The sequence below is a fragment of the Periophthalmus magnuspinnatus genome, chromosome 20 (genome assembly GCF_009829125.3).
Source record: "Periophthalmus magnuspinnatus isolate fPerMag1 chromosome 20, fPerMag1.2.pri, whole genome shotgun sequence".
In the NCBI taxonomy this organism is placed as follows: domain Eukaryota; kingdom Metazoa; phylum Chordata; class Actinopteri; order Gobiiformes; family Gobiidae; genus Periophthalmus; species Periophthalmus magnuspinnatus.
In genome coordinates, this window is record NC_047145.1 from 1,634,563 (window position 1) to 1,657,988 (window position 23,426).

Below are 23,426 nucleotides of genomic sequence, written 5' to 3' on the forward strand. Positions count from 1 at the left end.
TTTGTTACCGCTTACAAAAATAATAATTTGTTCATATCAGTGAGTATTGCATAAAAAACATGTTGCAGTTTTCATACAGGCCAATTCATACATTTTTCCCATTTAGGTGTTACCGAAACAACTGCACACTTTTTAGCTTGCTTTACTTAGTTCCATGATTCATTTGACATAATGGCTAATGAAACCTGACACTACTAGGACATACAATTTTCATAACTTCTTGTGCACCACACACACACAGGACGACCATTCATTGTATTGCCCCCAATTTAAGTAGAACATTAACCAGGCATGTCCACATTTGTTTGCAGCCCAATGGATGGCAAAGGTACAGTTAGTTCTGCCTTACGTTTGCAAGAAATACTTTTCAAACTACACTCTACTGTTTTATTGCACATTAAAAGCAAAGATATGAATAAATATGCTACTCAAATAGATGCCAGGCAGTGCAGTTCTTTAATATTATTGCACATTTCACACTTAAAATCCTCTATAAGTGAACAAACGTGTGTCAGTATGCATACAAGTAAAGTGCACATGATAATATACATTACAAGGCATTATAGGTGAATACTTTGAGAGGGTGAAACCTATAAGATAAAGAGGGCTGTTGTTTAGTAAAGGTGTGAAGGATAGTCAGTGGAGCCATACATTTGAGCTAACAGATAAGATTCAGCATTAGATCTTACAATGCAAACACCTTCAACATTTCAGTGATACATTCAGGTAAACTGTGTAAACAGTTTAGAGACAAGAACAGTACTTTTTAACATTTCATTTGAAGTACATTTTTATATTTTAAAGACATAAAAAAGAATGGCTCTTGCCATCTTTTTCTCCTTGTGTTCAACTGGTTTCAAATACATGTTTATTTTCTCTTAATTGATATTTTGTTGTTGCATATGTGAAAATTTGTGGTTTGTCTAGCATCGTAAGGCAGCCATCTTGTGGTAACCTAAAAGCTACGACAAAAGTCACAAGAATATGAAACTATTTTAGGTGTTAAAAGGCATTTTGGTGAAAATACTTGCTGCAGGCTGGTGACATATAGTCTAAAGCAGTAGCACTGTTGCACAGTTACAGATAATAAACTAGCTTCCCTTTCTTTGTTTTTTGTGATTACCAACAGGTTACTCAGGAGAACAGTATCTTCCAGCAAACAGGATGGTTTTGGTGGTATTGTGTCTGATGAAGAACATGAAGGGATGGTCTGCGATGAATCGGGGGGACATAGGGGCACAGCGCAGCATCATGATGGCAGCAGTGGCAGCAGCAGCCTCAGTGCCCTCCTCATTCACCTCCACAAACGCTTTGTGGACCACCTTAGACAGAAACAGGTCATTGCCTGGAGACATACCTGAAAGAAATCATAAAATACATATGTTAAAACAATGTACTTTCAAAGGCCATTTTTAATGTCTTATACAATCCAAGATGTGTCCAAAGTTGGATCTTAACATCGATAGCAATTGTTTTATCCCTAAATTGTTTCTTTGATCTTCAATAAGTCTAATCAAGAACTGATATGTTATTTATTTATTTTAAAATATAGTTGAGAAAATATGTGACACAGTTCTATTGTGTCTAGTAAAATGCTTTCTTTGCTCCAAATATCAGCATGTACAATCTACGTGGTTGACTTATTAACTAATCTGTAAGCTTCAGGTTTAGACGTGACATCTTGGAGGACATTTTGTTTGACTTTTGTCATTTTTATCACTAAAACTCATGGAGGATGGTTCATCAGTTGGATTATTTCTTTACCAGAGAAATTACTTCTGCCCATGTCAAATGCGTCCACCATGCCCATACTGGTCAGGACGTTTTTCAGGTCATATGTCTCTTCCATCTTGAATCGAGGGAGTCCCAACTGCACCTCCACCTCATCCATCATGTCAGGACGGGTCCACTCCACAAAGTTCTCATAGGTCAGCTGCTGCTCAAGCTAGAATACACAAGGAGGTTTTTAGTGAGTGAAGTGAAGGGGTTTGCTTCAGTCACAAAGGTGTTTGTATACACGTGTAACTAGCTCACCTGATTACTCACTTGTGTTTGGCTTTGTATTATGTTGTTTGTTTTTGTATGTTATTAAGGTGTGAAGTGTCAGTGTTTCACAGCACAGTTTTGGGTAATATCAAAATGAATGGCTTTCATTTTCACCAGGACTTTGTCATACCTTCTCCAGACCATCCTCAATGCTGCTGGGCAAAAAGATGAGCATGCTGAGCACCTTTTCTTCATAAGGCAACTCAATAATCTGGTTTACAGAGAAATAATGTACGTTAATGCCCACAAAACACTGTATAAAATCTATTACACAAGATTAGATCAGCCTACCTGACAGTTGATCTCACCGATGAACGTGAGGGGGAACTTTGACTTTTGGTGCATCATCTTCACTGGTTTTGTTTCATTCTGCAAAAATAAATGAACAAAAGGTGCCCTGTGTAATCTTTCTGGTTGAGGGTCTGTCACATGCTTGTCTCTATGGAGATGTGCTTTGCCAGAAATGTTTCACAGTATGGCATTATACTTATCTATGTGGCATTTATTTAATAACCGGGTTTTTGTTATGGCTCAAAACATGCATCTTTACCAGGTGCGAACCAAAACAATTTTTAAACATTTTTTTTTTTTTTGTCAGATTTGATTTTTAAAGATCATCACTCACCATGTTTATCCTGAACTGAGAGTCACGAGTAGAGCTCTCGCTAAACTGTTTGTTCCAGTTTCCTTTGAAGTAAATGGCGTTGACGAGCACGAGTTTTGTCAAACTATCCACCACACCTTTGGCTAGCACATCCTTAATTTTACCTGAGAAAAAGTCAAACATTTTAACATTACAATATATCAATCAATAAAAAGTGGTATACTATAGCAATAGTTTTCACCTTGTGTCTGCTGCTCCACCCAGGTGTTAATGGTGACTCTAGCCTCCTCAGATTTACTCTGAAAATCCACAGTCTGCAGCTCTGCATTGTAGTACTTTCTGGTTTCTTCCAGAAAATTCTAGGTCAGATATAGACAATAATGTTTTAATTATATTCAGTAATGTGGCTGTGGAATAGGTATAATTCTTATATTTGTCTATAGGTTCACAATAATAACTAATAATAATCTGTTTAATATTGTGAGTTTCAACCATGTAGCTAAGAACAAATGCATATGAATTTCTTCCCTATTATAAGTATGATATTTATCTTTATGAACCTCAGCCATTTAATGCAAAGCTGAAGTTAGCAGCTTACAACCTCAATTCGGATGAAGTTGGGACACTGTGTAAAACTTATTTTAAAAAAAACATACAGAAAAAATACAAAATACACTTCAATATAGGTTGAAAAGAATTTGCAAATCATTGTATTATGTATTTTTTTGTTAGTTTTACACAGTGTCCCAACTTCATTATGATTGGGGTTGTACAACACACATTTATCAATACAGATTGTGGGGATCAACTTAAATGGCTCATTAATGATTAATGAATACAATGTAAATAGTGTCTACTTAGCCACTTGTCAAGAGATTACAACATTTTGATTAATTTGCATGCTACGCCTCCTTGCTTTTATTGACACACACCTCAACAAACTGGTATGTCTCCTCTCCATACAGTCTGTTGGCGACACTGAGGGCATAGGGCGCGTCGGGTTTGTGAAACTCCTGCAGAAGAGTGCTAAAACTGGAGTGCACGTCATCTGAGAGCTCCTTAGTTTTGAGGCACTGTGGAGAAATAAGAAAGAGTTTAAAGGTTATGTTAAAATGATTGTAATGGCCCATCCTCTCTTGTAAAATGAAAGAGAGATAGTTAATACCAATACCAGAATGCCATCACATGTCTTTGAATACCTTAATACAGGTCAACCATTACCAAATCCCTGTGATGTGAAAGAGTGGAATTAGACCAGTCAATAATATTACATTATAACAAGGCTAAAAAAATAAGTAAAGTAAAGTATACATTTGAGTTATGGTGTTTGAGTTCTAGCCTTGTTATCAGATATTACAGACTGGTCATAATACACTGCCTGGCTCAAAAAAAGTCACCACCTGGATTTAACTAAGCAAATATGTTGGTGTTGCTGCAGTTGGTCAGGTCTAGGTTCAGCATCAGTCTGTGCTCAAAGAATGAGGTCAGCTGACACCTGAATAAACTGAATGACCAGGTTATTCCATCAGTGGATTTTTTCTTCCCTGATGACACGGGCATATTCCAAGATGACAATGCCAGGATTCATCAGGCTCAAATTGTGACAGAGTGGTTCAGGAGCATGAGACATCATTTTCACACATGGATTGTCCACCACAGAGTCCAGACCTTAACCCCACTGAGAATCTTTGGGATGTGCTGGAGAAGCTGCAGCGTCAGGCTCGACCATCATCAATGCAACATCTTGGTGAAAAATTAATGCAACACTGGATGGAAATAAATCTTGCGACATTGCAGAAGCGAAATCGAAACAATGCCACCGCGAATGAGTGCTGTTATCAAAGCTAAAGACGGTGCAACAAAATAAAGTATTAGAGTGTGTGACCTTTTTTTTGGTGGTGACTTTTGTTTTTTGGTCAGGCAGTGTACACTGAAGCTTCATCTTTTCCTGGACATAACCCCCAAAGCAAACATATTATTAGTCCATTATTGTTGTTAGTACACCGAAGCAGTAAAGTGTGTGCCCAAAACAGTGTAATATATATATATATATATATATATTCAATAAATTTGACTTTTGTTATAATATAATTCCAATGCATTATGCAGCACTTTGGTTAACACTAATGGACACACAATAGAGTTTTAACAAAGCTGAAGTAAAGGCTGCTTTTCCTGTGTTGCCAAAAAAAAAAAAAAAAAAAAAGTACATTAAAAGTATCTCATTAAAATTCCCATCACCACAACACTACTGTAACCTGTTAGTCCAATGCCCTCTCCTGTACATCACATCTTTGTTTACCCCCTTTCTCAGATGTGGTGGCAGTAAATGTTGGTGCTGTTGGGTCATCTGCATCTGCATCTGCATGGGCATTGGTTGAGCCTGCGGCGGCTTCTCTGCCTTTTTGAAGGAGAGGACCTGGAGGTGCAATATACTGGTAGCTTTTCATTCAGAACCACATCATGTTATGGCTACTATACCTAGAAAATATTTATAAACTGATCAAATAAACATAAATACATAGCATAAATTAACCTTGTGTATTCTTTGTCTCGAAAAGGAGCTTGCACTTGTATCACATTTTGAGAAATACTGTTCTATTCTATTCCTATTGTTCTACTAAAAATGTAATGATATTCAGTGATTTCCTTTAAGTAAATTAATTTTGTGTAATAGTGTATAATTTGTACAGCCAACCACATTTCATCTTGACTAGTCTTTCCTGGCCTAAGTACAAAACTAGAACCAGTGACTTCATAATACCATGTGACTCCTTAACTCAGTGTTTTCTAGTTTTAGCCGAGTTACATTTACCCTTGAAATACCACCAAGAAATGAGCCGAGTTGGTTTTCTTAATAACTGGCTGCTAAACTGTCCATGTGTGCTAACCTTTGTCCCCGTCACAAGGCCACACCCTTTCTCTATAACCCATGCACTTTCATCATCACGGTTTCACATTTTGAATTGATGGAGAAAGACTGCATTTCTTTTTCCACAGAATAAACATGATTCAGCCCAACAGTGATGCAATGGTATTAACAAACCACTGATCATATGTTATTGTAATGACAAATCTTCATGTTCAGACAGATTCATTAAAGTAAAATAGATTATACTGTTTGCAAAAAAATGGTTTCAGCTTCTGGTCATATGCAACATTTTGAGGACTTTTTCACACAAAAAACAACAACAATATTATTAAAAGTTGTTTATCTCTAGGACAATGGCCCTCATTGTTTATCATGACAAGACCCTCGAATAGCCGAAGTATAACAATGATTGTTGATTTTAACCAACAGAAAATAAAGCAATTTTCTGAAGCCCTGTGAGGTGACAGCTGTTGAGATTTGAGACTATACAAACATATTGAACTGAATACAAATCATAACATAATGGACAATGGCAAAATCTAAATTTACAGCAACTTGTAAAAAAAACAAACTATTTTTTTGTTGAGCAAAGATCTAAATGACCACTATCTTGCTTGCAGGCAAAAGCAGATTAACATGTAACTAAGTACATGCATGTAGTACTACATGGATACTTGTCAGAGAATGAATGAACTGCCTTTAGATTCAGGTGAGGGCCAAACCCTCGCACATTCTCACATTTCAGCGGCCCATGGTCTAGACCTGGGTGTATTCCAGACAGAGCAGGTGTGGCCTGGTTAGACACATTTTGAGTCTACACAACTTGTATTACACTACTGTCACTCTCATTGAGATTGTTATGAGTCAGGTTTGAATCCTAAAACTTATTATTGTATTTTATTCCCATGCTATAAAATGTAATCTAATGTAATCTAATGTAATCTAACTTAACCCAACTCATCCCATGAATTTAAACTGGTTTATACCAGCATATTACTTTACTTAGTACACGGTAGTTGATATTCTGTGTACACAGCTGTGTGCCTTTGAAAATTTCCTGTTGAAAACATAAACTGTATCTAACTCAAAATATTACAATGGGAAAGATATAGTATTTATTTGCACTACTTTAACCAGACAAGGGATTGCATAACATTATCTACTGTACTAAATGGTTGCTGATACAACACAAAACTATTTACAATGTGTCACTATGGAAACACAACATAAAAAAGCCACATTCACAATTTGTGACATTTGTTTGACTCAGTGACTCACAGGCTGCTGATCTAAGGTTATGCACATGTTACCTCTGACATCTGTGTGGCCGTGTTGCCTCGAGCTCCAAGGAGGACCATAGCCAGAGCTGAAGAGATGCTCAGAGGAGAGAAGAAGACATTGGTGCAGCGATCGTTGTCACCCAGGGATTTAAAAAGATTCAGGGCGAAACTGGTGTTTGCCGTGGAAAGAGCCATAGTGTCTGTTGCAAAGAAGACAGATCAATGCATTAGTTTATTTATTTAACACATTATGCAAAACCTAACTTTACTGTGTGTGGTATGTATTTTACACAATTCACATTTTAATTTGATACAAACACTGGTCTCATGTTCACAACATTATAATGTCATAAAAGCCTTTTAATAACATTGCACAAAAACTGTTGGTCACATAACTTAGCAAGCACAAATATGAATGTATGGGCTGCTAGACAGCCATTATCTTCACTTCAGAATACTACTTAAGCCAGCATTGTTAAAACACACATACAACTGAGATAGTTTGTTGGCAGTTAGCTAAACTAGGTAACTTTCCAGTCCTGTTAAGAAAAAAATAGGCAACAATAATAAGAAGAATAAAAATAATTATAAATATTCAACTGCTAGGCGATTTAAGGCTAGTGCTACTCTTCCTGACATCTCTGAAACCTCCAGTAAATTGAATAGTTCATTGTCACCACGTTATAATAATAAAGTGAGTTGCTATATATTGGCTAACATGCAACTCAAGTTACTGCATGGTCACAACTCACTGAATGTCCAGCTATACAATGAAAGGCACCATAAATCCACTCACCAGCTGTGTTCAGAAGCCTCGCAGACAAATTTCAGCTTGAGCCGTCAGGTTTTATTCTTGAAAACGACACGCCCCGAAAAGGTGCGGGGACACGGCTTCCGCGTTCTCACGTGACCATATGCGGAAATGACAGAGTAGAGATTCTTTCAGGAGGAGATCATGGGGCTGAGCTTTTGAATCAGGAACTAATAAGGTTGAGTGGGATGATAAAAATTACGACGGAGAATAAGGGTCAGTAAAAAATAAATTAAATTTTAAAATATATACATAGTATAATATAATATAGTCTCAAATCTCAAAGGCTGTCACCTCACAGGGCTTCAGAAAATTGCTTTATTTTCTGTTGGTTAAAATCAACAATCATTGTTATACTTTGGCTATTCGAGGGTCTTGTCACGATAAACAATGAGGGCCGTTGTCATAGAGATAAACAACTTTTAATAATATAGTTTTTTGTGTGAAAAACTCCTCAAAATGTTGCATATGACCAGAAGCTGAAACCATTTTTTTGCAAGCAGTATAATCTATTTAACTTTAATGAATCTGTCTGAACATGAAGATTTGTCATTGCAATAACATATGATCAGTGGTTTGTTAATACTGTTGCATCACTGTTGGGCAGAATCATGTTTATTCTGTGGTCTTTCTCCATCAATTCTATAGAAAATGAGAGTCACTGATGATGAAAGTGCATGGGTTAAAACATACATACATTGAAAAAAATGTACATTATTTGACAGTGATTTATGAGTAAGTCTGAGGAGTGCCAGAGGCGATCTATGTATTATACTTGACTTAAAAACGAAATGCAGTTTACAGCTTCTAATTTTATGAACCTATAGACAAATATAAGAATTATACCTATTCCACAGCAACATTACTGAATATAATTAAAACATTATTGTCTATATCTGACCTAGAATTTTCTGGCAGAAACCAGAAAGTACTACAATGCAGAGCTGCAGACTGGATTTTATGAGTAAATCTGAGGAGGCTAGAGTCACCATTAACACCTGGGTGGAGCAGCAGACACAAGGTGAAAACTATTGCTATACTTTTTATTGATTGATATATTGTAATGTTAAAATGTTTGACTTTTTCTCAGGTAAAATTAAGGATGTGCTAGCCAAAGGTGTGGTGGATAGTTTCACAAAACTCGTTCTCGTCAACGCCATTTACTTCAAAGGAAACTGGAACAAACAGTTTAGCGAGAGCTCTACTCGTGACTCTCAGTTCAGGATAAACATGGTGAGTGATGATCTTTAAAAATCAAATCTGACAAAAAAAAAAAATGTTTAAAAATTGTTTTGGTTCGCACCTGGTAAAGATGCATGTTTTGAGCCATAACAAAAACCCGGTTATTAAATAAATGCCACATAGATAAGTATAATGCCATACTGTGAAACATTTCTGGCAAAGCACATCTCCATAGAGACAAGCATGTGACAGACCCTCAACCAGAAAGATTACACAGTGCACCTTTTGTTCATTTATTTTTGCAGAATGAAACAAAACCAGTGAAGATGATGCACCAAAAGTCAAAGTTCCCCCTCACGTTCATCGGTGAGATCAACTGTCAGGTAGGCTGATCTAATCTTGTGTAATAGATTTTATACAGTGTTTTGTGGGCATTAACGTACATTATTTCTCTGTAAACCAGATTATTGAGTTGCCTTATGAAGAAAAGGTGCTCAGCATGCTCATCTTTTTGCCCAGCAGCATTGAGGATGGTCTGGAGAAGGTATGACAAAGTCCTGGTGAAAATGAAAGCCATTCATTTTGATATTACCCAAAACTGTGCTGTGAAACACTGACACTTCACACCTTAATAACATACAAAAACAAACAACATAATACAAAGCCAAACACAAGTGAGAAATCAGGTGAGCTAGTTACACGTGTATACAAACACCTTTGTGACTGAAGCAAACCCCTTCACTTCACTCACTAAAAACCTCCTTGTGTATTCTAGCTTGAGCAGCAGCTGACCTATGAGAACTTTGTGGAGTGGACCCGTCCTGACATGATGGATGAGGTGGAGGTGCAGTTGGGACTCCCTCGATTCAAGATGGAAGAGACATATGACCTGAAAAACGTCCTGACCAGTATGGGCATGGTGGACGCATTTGACATGGGCAGAAGTAATTTCTCTGGTAAAGAAATAATCCAACTGATGAACCATCCTCCATGAGTTTTAGTGATAAAAATGACAAAAGTCAAACAAAATGTCCTCCAAGATGTCACGTCTAAACCTGAAGCTTACAGATTAGTTAATAAGTCAACCACGTAGATTGTACATGCTGATATTTGGAGCAAAGAAAGCATTTTACTAGACACAATAGAACTGTGTCACATATTTTCTCAACTATATTTTAAAATAAATAAATAACATATCAGTTCTTGATTAGACTTATTGAAGATCAAAGAAACAATTTAGGGATAAAACAATTGCTATCGATGTTAAGATCCAACTTTGGACACATCTTGGATTGTATAAGACATTAAAAATGGCCTTTGAAAGTACATTGTTTTAACATATGTATTTTATGATTTCTTTCAGGTATGTCTCCAGGCAATGACCTGTTTCTGTCTAAGGTGGTCCACAAAGCGTTTGTGGAGGTGAATGAGGAGGGCACTGAGGCTGCTGCTGCCACTGCTGCCATCATGATGCTGCGCTGTGCCCCTATGTCCCCCCGATTCATCGCAGACCATCCCTTCATGTTCTTCATCAGACACAATACCACCAAAACCATCCTGTTTGCTGGAAGATACTGTTCTCCTGAGTAACCTGTTGGTAATCACAAAAAACAAAGAAAGGGAAGCTAGTTTATTATCTGTAACTGTGCAACAGTGCTACTGCTTTAGACTTTTTGCCACCAGCCTGCAGCAAGTATTTTCACCAAAATGCCTTTTAACACCTAAAATAGTTTCATATTCTTGTGACTTTTGTCGTAGCTTTTAGGTTACCACAAGATGGCTGCCTTACGATGCTAGACAAACCACAAATTTTCACATATGCAACAACAAAATATCAATTAAGAGAAAATAAACATGTATTTGAAACCAGTTGAACACAAGGAGAAAAAGATGGCAAGAGCCATTCTTTTTTATGTCTTTAAAATATAAAAATGTACTTCAAATGAAATGTTAAAAAGTACTGTTCTTGTCTCTAAACTGTTTACACAGTTTACCTGAATGTATCACTGAAATGTTGAAGGTGTTTGCATTGTAAGATCTAATGCTGAATCTTATCTGTTAGCTCAAATGTATGGCTCCACTGACTATCCTTCACACCTTTACTAAACAACAGCCCTCTTTATCTTATAGGTTTCACCCTCTCATGGTATTCACCTATAATGCCTTGTAATGTATATTATCATGTGCACTTTACTTGTATGCATACTGACACACGTTTGTTCACTTATAGAGGATTTTAAGTGTGAAATGTGCAATAATATTAAAGAACTGCACTGCCTGGCATCTATTTGAGTAGCATATTTATTCATATCTTTGCTTTTAATGTGCAATAAAACAGTAGAGTGTAGTTTGAAAAGTATTTCTTGCAAACGTAAGGCAGAACTAACTGTACCTTTGCCATCCATTGGGCTGCAAACAAATGTGGACATGCCTGGTTAATGTTCTACTTAAATTGGGGGCAATACAATGAATGGTCGTCCTGTGTGTGTGTGGTGCACAAGAAGTTATGAAAATTGTATGTCCTAGTAGTGTCAGGTTTCATTAGCCATTATGTCAAATGAATCATGGAACTAAGTAAAGCAAGCTAAAAAGTGTGCAGTTGTTTCGGTAACACCTAAATGGGAAAAATGTATGAATTGGCCTGTATGAAAACTGCAACATGTTTTTTATGCAATACTCACTGATATGAACAAATTATTATTTTTGTAAGCGGTAACAAATGTACACACACATAATGAATTGGGGAACTTACTAAATAAGAGGGAAGCTAAAAGGTGTACAGATGAGAACATGGGGAGGGGGTCCTGAGTCGTCTCTACCCACCCTCCACATCTATTCATATCAGCAATAAATCTTTATCATCTACAATTGCTGTGGCGTGGTCCTTCCTAGTGAATAACACTTAAATGGGGACAATTTAGGAACAGTATTGGCACCTATAAAAACTCTAACAAGTACAATATCCTCTATTATTCACTCAAATATGTATCATTCAATTCTTTTTAAATAGCAGAAATAAATGTGCTTAATTGCATGTAATAAAGCCTTAAAATCTTAATTTCATACCTATTTGTCTATAGGTTTATAAAATTAGAAGCTGTAAACTGCATTTCGTTTTTAAGTCAAGTATAATACATAGATCGCCTCTGGCACTCCTCAGACTTACTCATAAATCACTGTCAAATAATGTACATTTTTTTCAATGTTTGTATGTTTTAACCCATGCACTTTCATCATCAGTGACTCATTTTCTATAGAATTGATGGAGAAAGACTGTATTTTCTTTTTCCACAGAATAAACATGATTCTGCCCAACTGCGATGGAATAGATATAGCAATAGAGACTATACAAACATATTGAATTGAATGCAAATCATAACATAATGGACAATGGCAAAATCAAAATTTACAGCAACAAAAAAATTAGTTTAACTTTAAGATACAGGCATCTAAGCAAAGATGTAAATGACCACTATCTTGCTTGCAGTGGAAAAGCACATTAACTGCATTTAGGTTCAGGTGAGGGCCAAACCCTCGCACATTCTCACATTTCTGAAGAAGAAATTGCTATATTTGAACAAAACGCTCCAAATTCTTCATAACGCACTAGTCACTCATTCACCCAGAGCAGCCTATATTCTCCTAATATTACGACTTTATTCTCCTAATATTACGACTTTATTCTCGTAATATTACGACTTTATTCTCGTAGCACCTGCATAATTTATTTAATTTAACTGACCCTCATAATTTAACTGGATAAGGTTTTCTTTTTATTCGGCTCATGCATTTTAGCATATCTTATAACTTTATAACGTAATTTATAACGTACACTTGTATTTCTTGGTTTGTGTGTAATCTCCCCCGTAGTAAGATCTCAAACATAAATAATAAAACCGCAGAAAAAAATATAATACAGCACTTATACACCACATTATCAACTTTGTGATGTTTGAACCTGATCTTCAGCAGATGGCGTCACTACACAGGGTGAAATGGTGTGCTAAATTCTTCGGTTTTCTTCTGTTCGTCTGTACATCTTACTTCAGAAGTATAGCAGAAGTGCACATTCTCCAGTATCCGCTTTAATAGATTTACAGACCTTATTTTTATTGTGGCAGCCGGAAGTATTTTGGTAATGACTGATAAATTCTTGTGAGGTGTTGCGGTCCTGGGATCGACCCGAAAACATTTTCATTTACTATTAACTTGACTCAACCATGGATCTATAATAAGATTTTATTATACTTCTATGGGCTCAGCATTAATATAATTCAATGATGGTTTGCCCATCTGTGCAACTCTAGAGTATCTGAACCTAAAATAGATCAAATGTTTCTTAACTGTATGTATGAACTACACATATACTGTATATAGCATCAATGGGTTGCGCCGACCCACAAATCAGGCACAACGGAGTGAATTTTGCAGTTTTTTTCAAACTGTAAACTCACACAGGTTCATCCACAACACAGAGGACATTTCACTGAACAAAACCATGTCCCATTATCCTCTCCCCCACTCCACCCACCCCTGTGAGGTGACAGCTGTGGAGATTTGAGACTATACAAACATATTGAACTGAATACAAATCATAACATAATGGACAATGGCTAAATCTAAATTATTCAGAGAGTGATATGCATTAAAGTGCATATCACGGGTCACTAATTTCAGTAAAACACGGTTAACATAATTACATTTAAAGGGCCAAGATTATGCTGTTTTCTGATCCATGTTATAATGTCGTTTCCTCATCACAAACAGACCTGGAGTTGTGTTTTGTTTCATTCACACATGTTTAACACACAAACCCTTCATACTTAGGCTGATTTCTTCTCTCAGACAGAAAACACTCTGGTCCACCTTGTGATGTCATGCAGTAATACAGGAAGTGCTCCACTGCGTTTTTAAACTGCACACAACTTCGCTAGAATCATTTGGATGATTTCAGACCTGGAATTGCCGATCTCTGCTCAACTAAAAAGGTAGTTGTTAACTTGAAAACTACTGCTGTATGACATCACGAGGAGGAACAGAGCATTTTTAGTTTTGGAGATGTAGACAGACTAATAAAATAATAAAGGGTTATTCAAAAATGTGTGAACAACACATACTACAACTCCAGGTATATTTTTGAGGCAGTATTATAACATGGCTTAAAGCTCACAAGAGTCCATTTTGCGTAATATAAAACCTTTAAGAATTCTACTCATTTTACATGGGCAGCAAATGTAACGTAGTTAAAGATACTCCCATAACTTTTACCTATATCAACCATAGTGTAACAAGGATCAACACTTGTCTTAATAACACACAATAGTTAGACTGGCTGCAAGTGAATTTTCCACGTTGATGACATAGGTAGAGTGATTCTGATTTAAAACTCACTGTGTCCTGTGTTTTTGTGTTTTTCTTTTCACTTTTGACCACAAACCACTACTTGACTTACAGTTGCAAGACATGAAGTAGATTTAGCCTTAGCTTACATTATGAGCTGGAACAAAATCACCATGACAATAATAAAACAACTGCTACCAGTATTTGACTTGAACAGGGACTAATGGCAATTTACAGTTTGGGTTTCCAGCCCCTTTAAAGCCTCTCAACACCAGCATATTGTCCACAGGAAGCTCCATGCTCCTCTCCATCTGCTCAGCACTACACGGGTTCTTTGTGGAGGATAGTGGGGTGTTTTGATATACTTTGGTGACATTTTATTAGGAGATACACAGTGACAGTGACAGTTTATAATGTGTCCTGTACACAAACAGCTGAAGCAAATGCAAATTGTCCTTTAGGCAGTATATTTTTCTGTTATGTCTCCATCCTTTACATGATGCCAGTGCAGGTCCTGCTCCACATTAGAGACAAGAGTTTCTTCCAGGTGCTTTAATTTTTTCTTTTTTGCAGACCTTTTATGCTCAATAGGCCCCACTGTGGTGATAAAGCTGGCTGCTTTGAGACAAGACTTAAACTTTGGTTTGTTTGCTTCTTTACACATTGGAGTGGTCTTATATGCACCCAAAGACTAGATCTGTGAAAACTGTAACTTATTTGTTTGTCAATGAAATTTGCATGCAAGAACGAGAGAGAGAGTCACATTCAAAGGCCTGGCCTCTTATTCATTCCTTACTTTTGGGCTTAGCCTCCGATAAAAATGTTCCATTCTTGATAAGTTCAGCAGTTTCTTTCCTGAGGTTTTTACATTTCTAGGTCTTTTTATGGATTTTTTCAATATCAAAATGTATTGTCTTAATAATGTACTCTATGTAAATGATTTAAGCCTATGTATATATGTAAATTCAGAAAAAAACAAAATAAATCTAGCCTAATACAGTCTATGGTGGTAAGAAATGAGGTATTATGTAAAGTTATAGCAAAAAGGTTGTTTTTTTTTTTCATCTGATAAAAAAGCCTTAAGTGCGCATGTTGTTGTTTTTTGGGGTTTTTTAATAACTAGTCTACTAGCTAGCATTATTTTGGATCTAACAGGCTATGTGAAGCAGACCTGTAATCTATAGTTTAGAGAACTAAAGTGTTATTTTCCCCCCACAGGAACTGACACAGTCTCCTTCTTTTTCACATGACCCTCATGTTAATATTTGTTTTATTTATTTTTCCAGTCCAGAAGGTAAGTCCAGAGGAAAGACTGATTTCTCTCTTTCTTTTCTCTTTACAGTAGAAAAATGTTCAATCATAGAAAATGGTATGGTACGCCACCTGATTCTTTAACTATGCTCTTTATTTTCAACAAATGCTGTTAAATGTAGAAACGTATTTAGAGCATACACTTCTTAAAGTAAATAAAAGAGACCAAATGTTTAAAATAATCTGTAGCTGACTATAAGTATGAAATAAAATAGGAAGTATAAAAATGAAAAAAAAAATATATATAATAATAAAGCATCAGAAAGGAACAAAAATCGAATTGACTTTGATTAGGGATGATACACAAAAAACATTAACCTTATGAAAATAAAATACCTATGTCATCATGTATCTGAATTCAACAAAACACAATAGTTTCCACTCACAGTCCCTGGACCAGTTTATGTCACTATTAAAATTAAATGAAAATATTAAAACAACCAGTATCTTATTTGTGTCGGACTAACCAAAACAACATGCTCTCTACATTTACTCAGGTGAGCTAAATCGTCCAGCGAAGAGTACACTGTTGGAGGGGTTGTGTCTAATGAAGAAGAGGAAGGGGTGGTCTCCATCGAAGGTTTCAGTAATCATGGCTGCTCTTTCATTGATTACAGCTCCTGTGGCAGCAGCAGCCTCCGTCCCCTCTTCATTCACCTCTACAAACGCTTTGTGCCTCACCTCTGACAAAACCAGGTCGTTGGCGGAAGACATGCCTGAGAAAACAAGAGTATGAATAAATTGTAGACACTATACAACAACTGCAAGAGGTGGTTGTATTGATGTTGTAATGTCATATTTTTGGATTAGATGAAAGTTTGGCTCACCGATTTACTACACTTAGGCCATTATGTTACTATACCCTGCGGCCTATACAACGATTGCGGCTTATGACCACCGGAAGGCACTCTCTAACAGTAAATGCAAAAGTGAGACAGTATTGGTGAAAGATTATGCGCTGAAGAATACACTAGTTTTGATTTTGAGCTGTCATTTGCGCATCATGAACACACCTTCATCATGGAAAACACACAAAGAAATGCAAATGATGCAGTTTTTTAGATAAAGGCAATGGATCTGGCATCAAAGAAGGAAATAGAGCCACTGGTATTAATTGGTATTAATGAATCGATGGTGCGACATTGGAGGCGGCAGTGAGAAGAACTTAGTCAATGTAAAAAGACGCCAAGAACTTTCAGAGGAAATAAAAGCAGATGGCCCGTGTTGGTTCTGTTTTATTTTCTAAACATGCAGGTATGTTCATTCTGTGTTACTCTCGTGTTGGTGTCCTACTGCAGATTTTCAGGCACAGTTTGAGAAAAACGTATCTTAAATTAAAACTCAAAAACAGCTCCGTGTACCGTCTTTCTGTGTAAATATCTCATGTTACAACATGAAAACTTGCTGCTTATGTGTTTACAAAATTTTCTTTTAATATTGCTGGTGCGGCCTATATTCAAGTTAATAGTCTGAAATTTATGGTATATAACAGTGACAACGATAGTGGCTCAGCGGTTAAAGCAGTGGTCCCACAAAATGAAAGTCAGAGGTGGTCCGACCAGTGATTGGTGGTGGTTGGAGAGGCCAATGGCGTAGATTAGCAGCCTTGCTTCTGTTAGTCTGCCCCAGGGCAGGGCCCATCCTTGTTTGTGAATGACTGAGCCCTTCGGGGATGCTCCTTTTATACCCAATCATGACACTCACCTGTTTCCAATTAACCTGTTCACCTGTGGAATGTTCCAAACAGGTGGATTTTAAGTATTCCTCAACTTTTGTTGTCCCTGTCTCAGCTTTATTGGGACATGTTGCAGACATCAAATTGAAAATGAGTGAATATTTGCATAAAAACAATAAAGTTTATCAGTTTGAACATTAAATATCATGTCTTTGTATTTTATTCAGTTCAATATAGGTTGAAAAGGATTTGCAAATAATTGTGTTATGTATTTTTTAAAGTTTTACACAGCGTCCCAACTTCATTGGAACTGGGGTTGTACAAATGTTTAATAAGTGATAGATTTAAGGTAAGGGAAGGTACTGTCCCCTTGAGGAAATATGCATTGCAGCTGAATTTGACCCATCCTTCAATGCTGCTTGAGCTAGTCTTGGTCAGGAAGACAAACTTAGCTGGAGGATTTCTGCCTATTGCGCATGTTTTGGGTTGGTGGGCAAAAACATGTTGAGTGTTGAGTTCAGTGCTTATTTTACCGAGGAATTTACCAATTAATTCATTAAAATCCTACAATGTGATTTCCTGGATTCTTTCCCATTCTGTCTCTCATAGTTGAAGTGAACCTATGATGAAAATGACAGGCCTCTCTCTTTTTAAGTGGGAGAACTTGCACAATTGGTGGCTGACTAAATACTTTTTTTTGCCCCACTGTATATAGCCACCTAGTCGTCAACCACATGTCGCTACTGAGTAAATGGATTTCAAGCCCCCAAAAACAAAAATTCCACTTCAGGATTGAAAGGGTTAAATTCAGAAACTCCGAAAAAATACATAAAAACTAAAGTAAAAATGAGAGCAAACTATCTCTAGATAACAATAAGACAATCTCACCAGAAAAATCACTCCTGGCAACATCGAAAGCGTCCACCATCCCCATTGATTTAAGCACTTCTTTCAGGTCATAGCTCTCCTCCATCTTGAATCTGGGCAGTCTAACTTTGACCTCCACAAATCCCATCGTATCTCGACCTGTCCACTCCTTAAACTTGTCATAGGTTAACATTTGCTCCAGCTTAAAAAAATAAAACATGTATAATTACAATAATGTTTCGGTATGAAGCAACAGTTCAAATACAACACAAAGCATGCGTACCATTTCTAAGCCAGTTGTTTCATCTTCTATGTCTTTTGGTAAAATGATCACCATACTCAGGTCATTTCCTTCATATGGCATTTCCAAAACCTGTCAAATATAAAGGAAGTAGTTAATACTGCTAATAAACTGTCCCCTATGCACAAGTGTGACAGCATGTAGCCATTTACCTTACACTTGACCTCTTCTATGAAACTGAAATGGAATTTAGCTTTCTGCATCATCAGTTTCACTGGTTTTGTGTCAGTCTGAAAAAAAAAAAAATCAAATGATACAATAGCAAATTAAATACAATTCAAGTTCATGGTGTAGTTCAGCTGTCTTCATAGGTAAAAGAAAAACACAAAAAAAACATATTATAGAACATGTGAGCTTTTTGAGCTCTTGTGAGCTTTTAGCCATGTTATAACACAGTTACCTCGTCAAAAACATACCTGGAGTTGTGTTTTGTTTCATTCACACATCTCTAAAGCTCAAAAAACTCTGTTCCACCTTGTGATGTCATGAGTAGTAGTCATTCTGAATCATCTTCTGCTCAGTAGAAATGGGCAATTCCAGGGCTGAAATGATCAAAATGATTCTAAAGAAGGTGTCTGGATTTTAAAAACACAGTAGAGCACTGTATTAGCCTGTATTACCACATGACATCACAAGGTGGAGTGTTTTCAGTTTGAGAGAAGGACTCAGCTTAAATATGCAGGGTTTGTGTGTTAAACATGTGTGAATGAAACAAAACACAACTCCAGGTCTGTTTGTGATGAGAAAACGGCATTAAAACAGAGATCAGAAAGTCGCACAATATGGGCGTAATAAATCATTGTGCCCAAAGACAATGGCAGTAATATGATCTATACAAATGATTACTAAAACTTTTGAATCTGAACTTACATATCAAGTACTAACCAGTAGTTATTTTATGTCAGAGTGCACAGTGAGGCCTTTTCCCCAAAATAAGTAATAGATTTTAGATTAATTGCTATGCGGATTTTAGCATTTTTGTCTGAAGATACAATGAAAATGACATATTTTACACGTTTTCCAATTGAGCTTCAGAATGATGTCAGATACCTATGTAAAAATGAAAATACATATTTGGTCTGCTTGATACACTATATTGTTGAAATATCTAGCCAGGTGAGGGAGGGGCAGGGTCTGAGTACACAGGACAGGACCAGGGTATAAGAGGGGCATCTAAGGAGGGGAGGGGGACAGGGAACAACTTGTAAATGTCCACTATAACAATTCACCTTGTTTAGTCGAAACTCTCCATCAGTCGTATTCTCCTCCTGAAACTGAGAGCTCCATTTGCCTTTGAAGTAAATGGCATTGACCAGCACCAGCCTTGTCGACGCAGACACGACACCAGAAGGTAGCAGGTCGGTAATTTTACCTATGAGCGACAAAAGGGCAATCAAGAAAAAAAAACAACCATCAGATTCCAAACGGATTTCACAGCCATGACAAAACTAACTTTTACAACAAAAAAACAAAAAATACTACAACAACAACAAAAATGCAACAAGGGTAGTCAGTCAGTGTTGTCAAAGTTCAAGAGAGTTGTGGTACCAAATTTACTAATAGTACAACTACTGAACTCATCATCTTTGCTTTTGGGAGTGATCTTGTTCTTGGTTTAAGACTGAAATACGAGTATTTACCTTATAATATGAAGACTTGACGTTTGTGAAGTCTTATTACACTTTTAGTATTATAGTATACACGTTACCTTGTGTCTGTTCCTCCACCCAGTTGTTGATGTGCTCCCTGGACGCCTCTGCATTGGAGGCAAAATCTACCGTCTCTAACTCGGCTTTGTAGTGTTTCTTTGTTTCAGCCAAAAAAGTCTACAAAAACATGGAATCCACAGCCAGTAATTTGATGTTAATAAAGATTACACTTTTTCCACTGATAAATTATAAATGTTGTTACCAAAATACGCACCTTATCAAATGTATATTGTTTCTCTCCATACAGCCTGTTGGCAATACTCAGGACGTACAAGGCCTCTGGTTTGTAGAGTTCACTAAGCAACTGGGCGAAGCTTGCATCTATATCGTCTTTTGCATTTTCGGGTTTAAGGCACTGCGAACAGCCAGAGAATGCCTAGAGATTATAAATGCATTTCACATGGACAAACTAGTCAATAATGGCAAGGACTGTGTTTTTAATAAAATTTTAGTGTGTGAATTTAGTTAGAAAAAAACATAAAGAGCAATGAGGGGCCACAGGAGAGTTTCAGATTGGAATATGATTCTTCACCACCAGATGTCACTGAAAGCTGTTTTATTAGTATTTATACTCTTGTACACAATCAAATGAATGTCCTTGTTTCCTGTAGTTGGTTTGTAGAAAGCAAGAAGAGAGAAAATATTAGTAAACCATGAATATATCAGTACATAAGAAAATGTGTTACAAAAGCATTTACATAAACAGTACCCAGGAAAAATTACCTTCAGGAATTGTAACAATAACATGACAGATACTGTATATGTTAAATGCCCTTCCCCATAGATCAAACCAAATAATGAGCCTTAGTAAGTACGTTTTTTTTGTTTTTTTGTTTTTTTATTAATTTGAGCACCTTGCGTAGATAAGCAGGAAGGCGGCTGGTCCTCTGAATCTGTGTCCTCATTTGCATCCTGGTCTGCATCTGCGACTGCATAAGGTACGGCCGGTCGGTCTGCAGTGAACACTGAAGGTCGCCTCCTGGTGGTGGGGCTATAGGCTCCGAAAAGCTCAACACCTGGAGAATACAGGGAAATGTTAGCACTTTAATAAGTATGCCTAAAGAAAGTAATGAAGATTTTATAATATGTAGGGTTTTTGCCCACATTACTAGCACAGGTTGAGTTTTTGTTTTTCTTTTTGCAGCTACTCACAACAAAAGGCCAAAAAAGTGCATTGTAACTATGTAAGAATCTAAAATGAATGTGGCTATGTTATTGTTAGTAAGTGATTATGTTAATAAGTTAAAGGCAAATTCAGACCTAATTTTATGTTTTATTTGAGGAGAAACAGTTATAAACGATGTATTTTTCCTTTAATTTTGAAGCTATGTTTTGACAAAATGGTACAATGTCAGTTCCAAGTTGACGTTACCATAATGCCATAGCAACCTTTTAACAATTGCTAAAAAAAAAAAAAAAATACAGTAGTTATGACATGCTTAAGTCTAAAGCAGTTATATGTGCTTGTAGACTGACTGACTCATTACAGGTGTTTATTGTACATGTACTTTCAAATGATGCCGCCCTAACAACAGGCACAGCCAAGTTCAATGAGTTGATTCTTGCAGATCACCATTCCTAAATCAAATAACAGTAACAGGCATTGCGCAATTCTACCAAGTCCTACCATGTCCGACATGGATTTTATACAACCTCATATTTGCATGGACTTGTCTGAATAATGGGTGGGTTACAGGACTACTCCAGCACCTCCTTTGTCTACATATCTTCAAGGGCTTTACCATTTGAATCACAGCTGCAGTAGTTTTTTCCAGTCAATTCCAAAAACAGTGACATGGAAAAGCAAACGATTCATTAAGTTTTGTATAATGGGTGCATTGGTTACATCAACAGCTTTTGACATAATGATTTCTCAACTAACCCAAATAAGTAATAAATAAGTAAAATGCTTAAGAAATGTTTTAAATATCAAGTAAACCTAACTTAACTCTTTAAGAATCATGGAAAGTGAATATTACAATTCATTCATAGTTTTCAGGACAAATAATGCACAGAGCACGAGTAAGCAGAGGGTTTACCTCGGACATTTGTGTGGCTGTGTTGCCCCTGGCGCCGAGCATCACCATAGCCAGAGCTGCAGAGATGCTGAACGGGGAGCAGAAAATGTTCCCATTTATGTCCTTCAGTTCTTCTTTCAGCTTTTTATATAAAGCCAACGCGAATGTCGTGTTAGCCTTGGGCAACATTTCAGACTCCATTTTCTGAAATTCATAAATGTTGAAAAAGTTACTAGTCATCAGACTCAGATGTGAAGTCCTGGTTTAGTCCTGATTTAGTCCTGCTTTAGCCTTGGTTTAATCTTGGTTTAATCCTGATTTAGTCCTGAGTTAGTCCTGGTTTAGTCCTGATTTAGTCCTGGTTTAGTCCTGGTTTAGTCCTGGTTTAGTCCTGGTTTAGTCCTCATTTAAACCTGGTTTAGTCCTGACTTAGACCTGGTTTAGTCCTGACTTAGACCTGGTTTAGTCCTGGTTTAGTAATGATTTAACCCTGGTTTAGTCCTAGTTTAGTCCTGTTTTAGACCTGGTTTAGTCCTGATTTAAACCTGGTTTAGTCCTGATTTAGTCCTGATTTAGCCCTGGTTTAGTCCCGATTTAGCCCTGGTTTAGTCCTGGTTTAGTCCCGATTTTGCCCTGGTTTAGTCCTGACTTAGACCTGATTTAGCCCTTATATTGCCCTGGTTTAGTTCTGTTTTAGCCCTGGTTTAACCCTATTTCAGTCCTGATTAGGTCCGGGATTCATGGTGTTATAATCCTGATTTGATCCTAGTCTGTTCCTGGTATAGTCTCTAGTTTGATTTAGTTTAAAGATCATGCAAAGGATAAGTACATTTATAGAGGTTTGCAAACAAAACAAAAGAAAGGTCTACCCTAACTATGACTTACTGACATTACATAGCATAGAAAAAATGATCTTTGCATCTAATAAATGAAAGAGTTGGACTTACACCAAATCGTCTTCAGGTCAAATGTGGACTGCGATGAAGGTGCTGGAAATTTTTTGAGTTTAAGTCTTTAGTGTCACACCCACAAACATGTGCGTGACGCCTTGGCAACAGTCACTAAATGTTTTAGAAATCACACCCTTTCGAGAACAACACACCCAGAAGATGACTTAGGACTTGTCTGCTGTTTGGGAGCGGGATTTCTAGCACTGATGTCATTCATATCACATTTTATCTGTGCATACTCAGATGGCTGAATAAGCTACAGACCTACATACTTTTCACATTTATTAGAGTGTGGAAAAAAATAAATCATACTCATAAACATAGTCACCGGAAGTATCAGCAGCACTATTGTACATTGTATATTGCTCAATGCGCAGTGCTTTGGCAGGTCTTTAAACACGATGCCCTTCCTTAAATCAACTACACTGGAGTCTTCTTGCCCACTTTTTGCCTGATAATT

General features: G+C 36.9%; 3 protein-coding genes across 5 annotated transcripts; 1 reads left to right on the top strand and 2 right to left on the bottom strand.

The window, feature by feature from the left end:
* Positions 1–433: 433 nt before the first annotated feature.
* LOC117388551 (leukocyte elastase inhibitor-like) lies at positions 434–7,676 on the bottom strand. Of its 2 annotated transcripts, XM_055230254.1 has the most exons (10): positions 7,599–7,676; positions 6,833–7,002; positions 4,953–5,069; positions 3,583–3,723; positions 2,892–3,009; positions 2,672–2,814; positions 2,338–2,415; positions 2,177–2,257; positions 1,765–1,945; positions 434–1,357 (listed from the first exon to the last, which is right to left on the bottom strand). In XM_055230254.1, exons 2-10 carry the CDS (start codon positions 6,995–6,997, stop codon positions 1,131–1,133), a joined length of 1,251 nt encoding a protein of 416 aa, XP_055086229.1. In that variant the 5' UTR covers positions 6,998–7,002; positions 7,599–7,676; the 3' UTR covers positions 434–1,130. The 2 variants fall into 2 exon arrangements, with proteins under 2 accessions (XP_055086229.1, XP_033842009.1); XM_033986118.2 differs by lacking the exon at positions 4,953–5,069 and having other exon boundaries at positions 7,599–7,675.
* Positions 7,677–7,740: 64 nt separating this feature from the next.
* On the top strand, positions 7,741–11,078 carry LOC117388552 (serpin B6-like). Its single transcript, XM_033986120.2, has 7 exons — positions 7,741–7,829; positions 8,519–8,634; positions 8,704–8,846; positions 9,101–9,178; positions 9,259–9,339; positions 9,571–9,751; positions 10,159–11,078. The coding sequence occupies exons 2-7, from the start codon at positions 8,550–8,552 to the stop codon at positions 10,383–10,385; spliced, it is 795 nt and encodes a 264-aa protein (XP_033842011.1). The 5' UTR covers positions 7,741–7,829; positions 8,519–8,549; the 3' UTR covers positions 10,386–11,078.
* Positions 11,079–15,383: 4,305 nt separating this feature from the next.
* Positions 15,384–23,072, bottom strand: LOC129456128 (leukocyte elastase inhibitor-like). 2 transcript variants are annotated; one of them, XM_033986119.2, is made up of 10 exons: positions 22,964–23,072; positions 22,038–22,220; positions 20,853–21,014; positions 20,213–20,353; positions 19,998–20,115; positions 19,519–19,661; positions 18,442–18,519; positions 18,272–18,361; positions 18,010–18,190; positions 15,384–16,162 (listed from the first exon to the last, which is right to left on the bottom strand). In XM_033986119.2, exons 2-10 carry the CDS (start codon positions 22,215–22,217, stop codon positions 15,936–15,938), a joined length of 1,320 nt encoding a protein of 439 aa, XP_033842010.1. In that variant the 5' UTR covers positions 22,218–22,220; positions 22,964–23,072; the 3' UTR covers positions 15,384–15,935. The 2 variants fall into 2 exon arrangements, with proteins under 2 accessions (XP_033842010.1, XP_055086228.1); XM_055230253.1 differs by having other exon boundaries at positions 15,682–16,162; positions 20,213–20,374.
* Between the last annotated feature and the right edge of the window lie 354 nt (positions 23,073–23,426).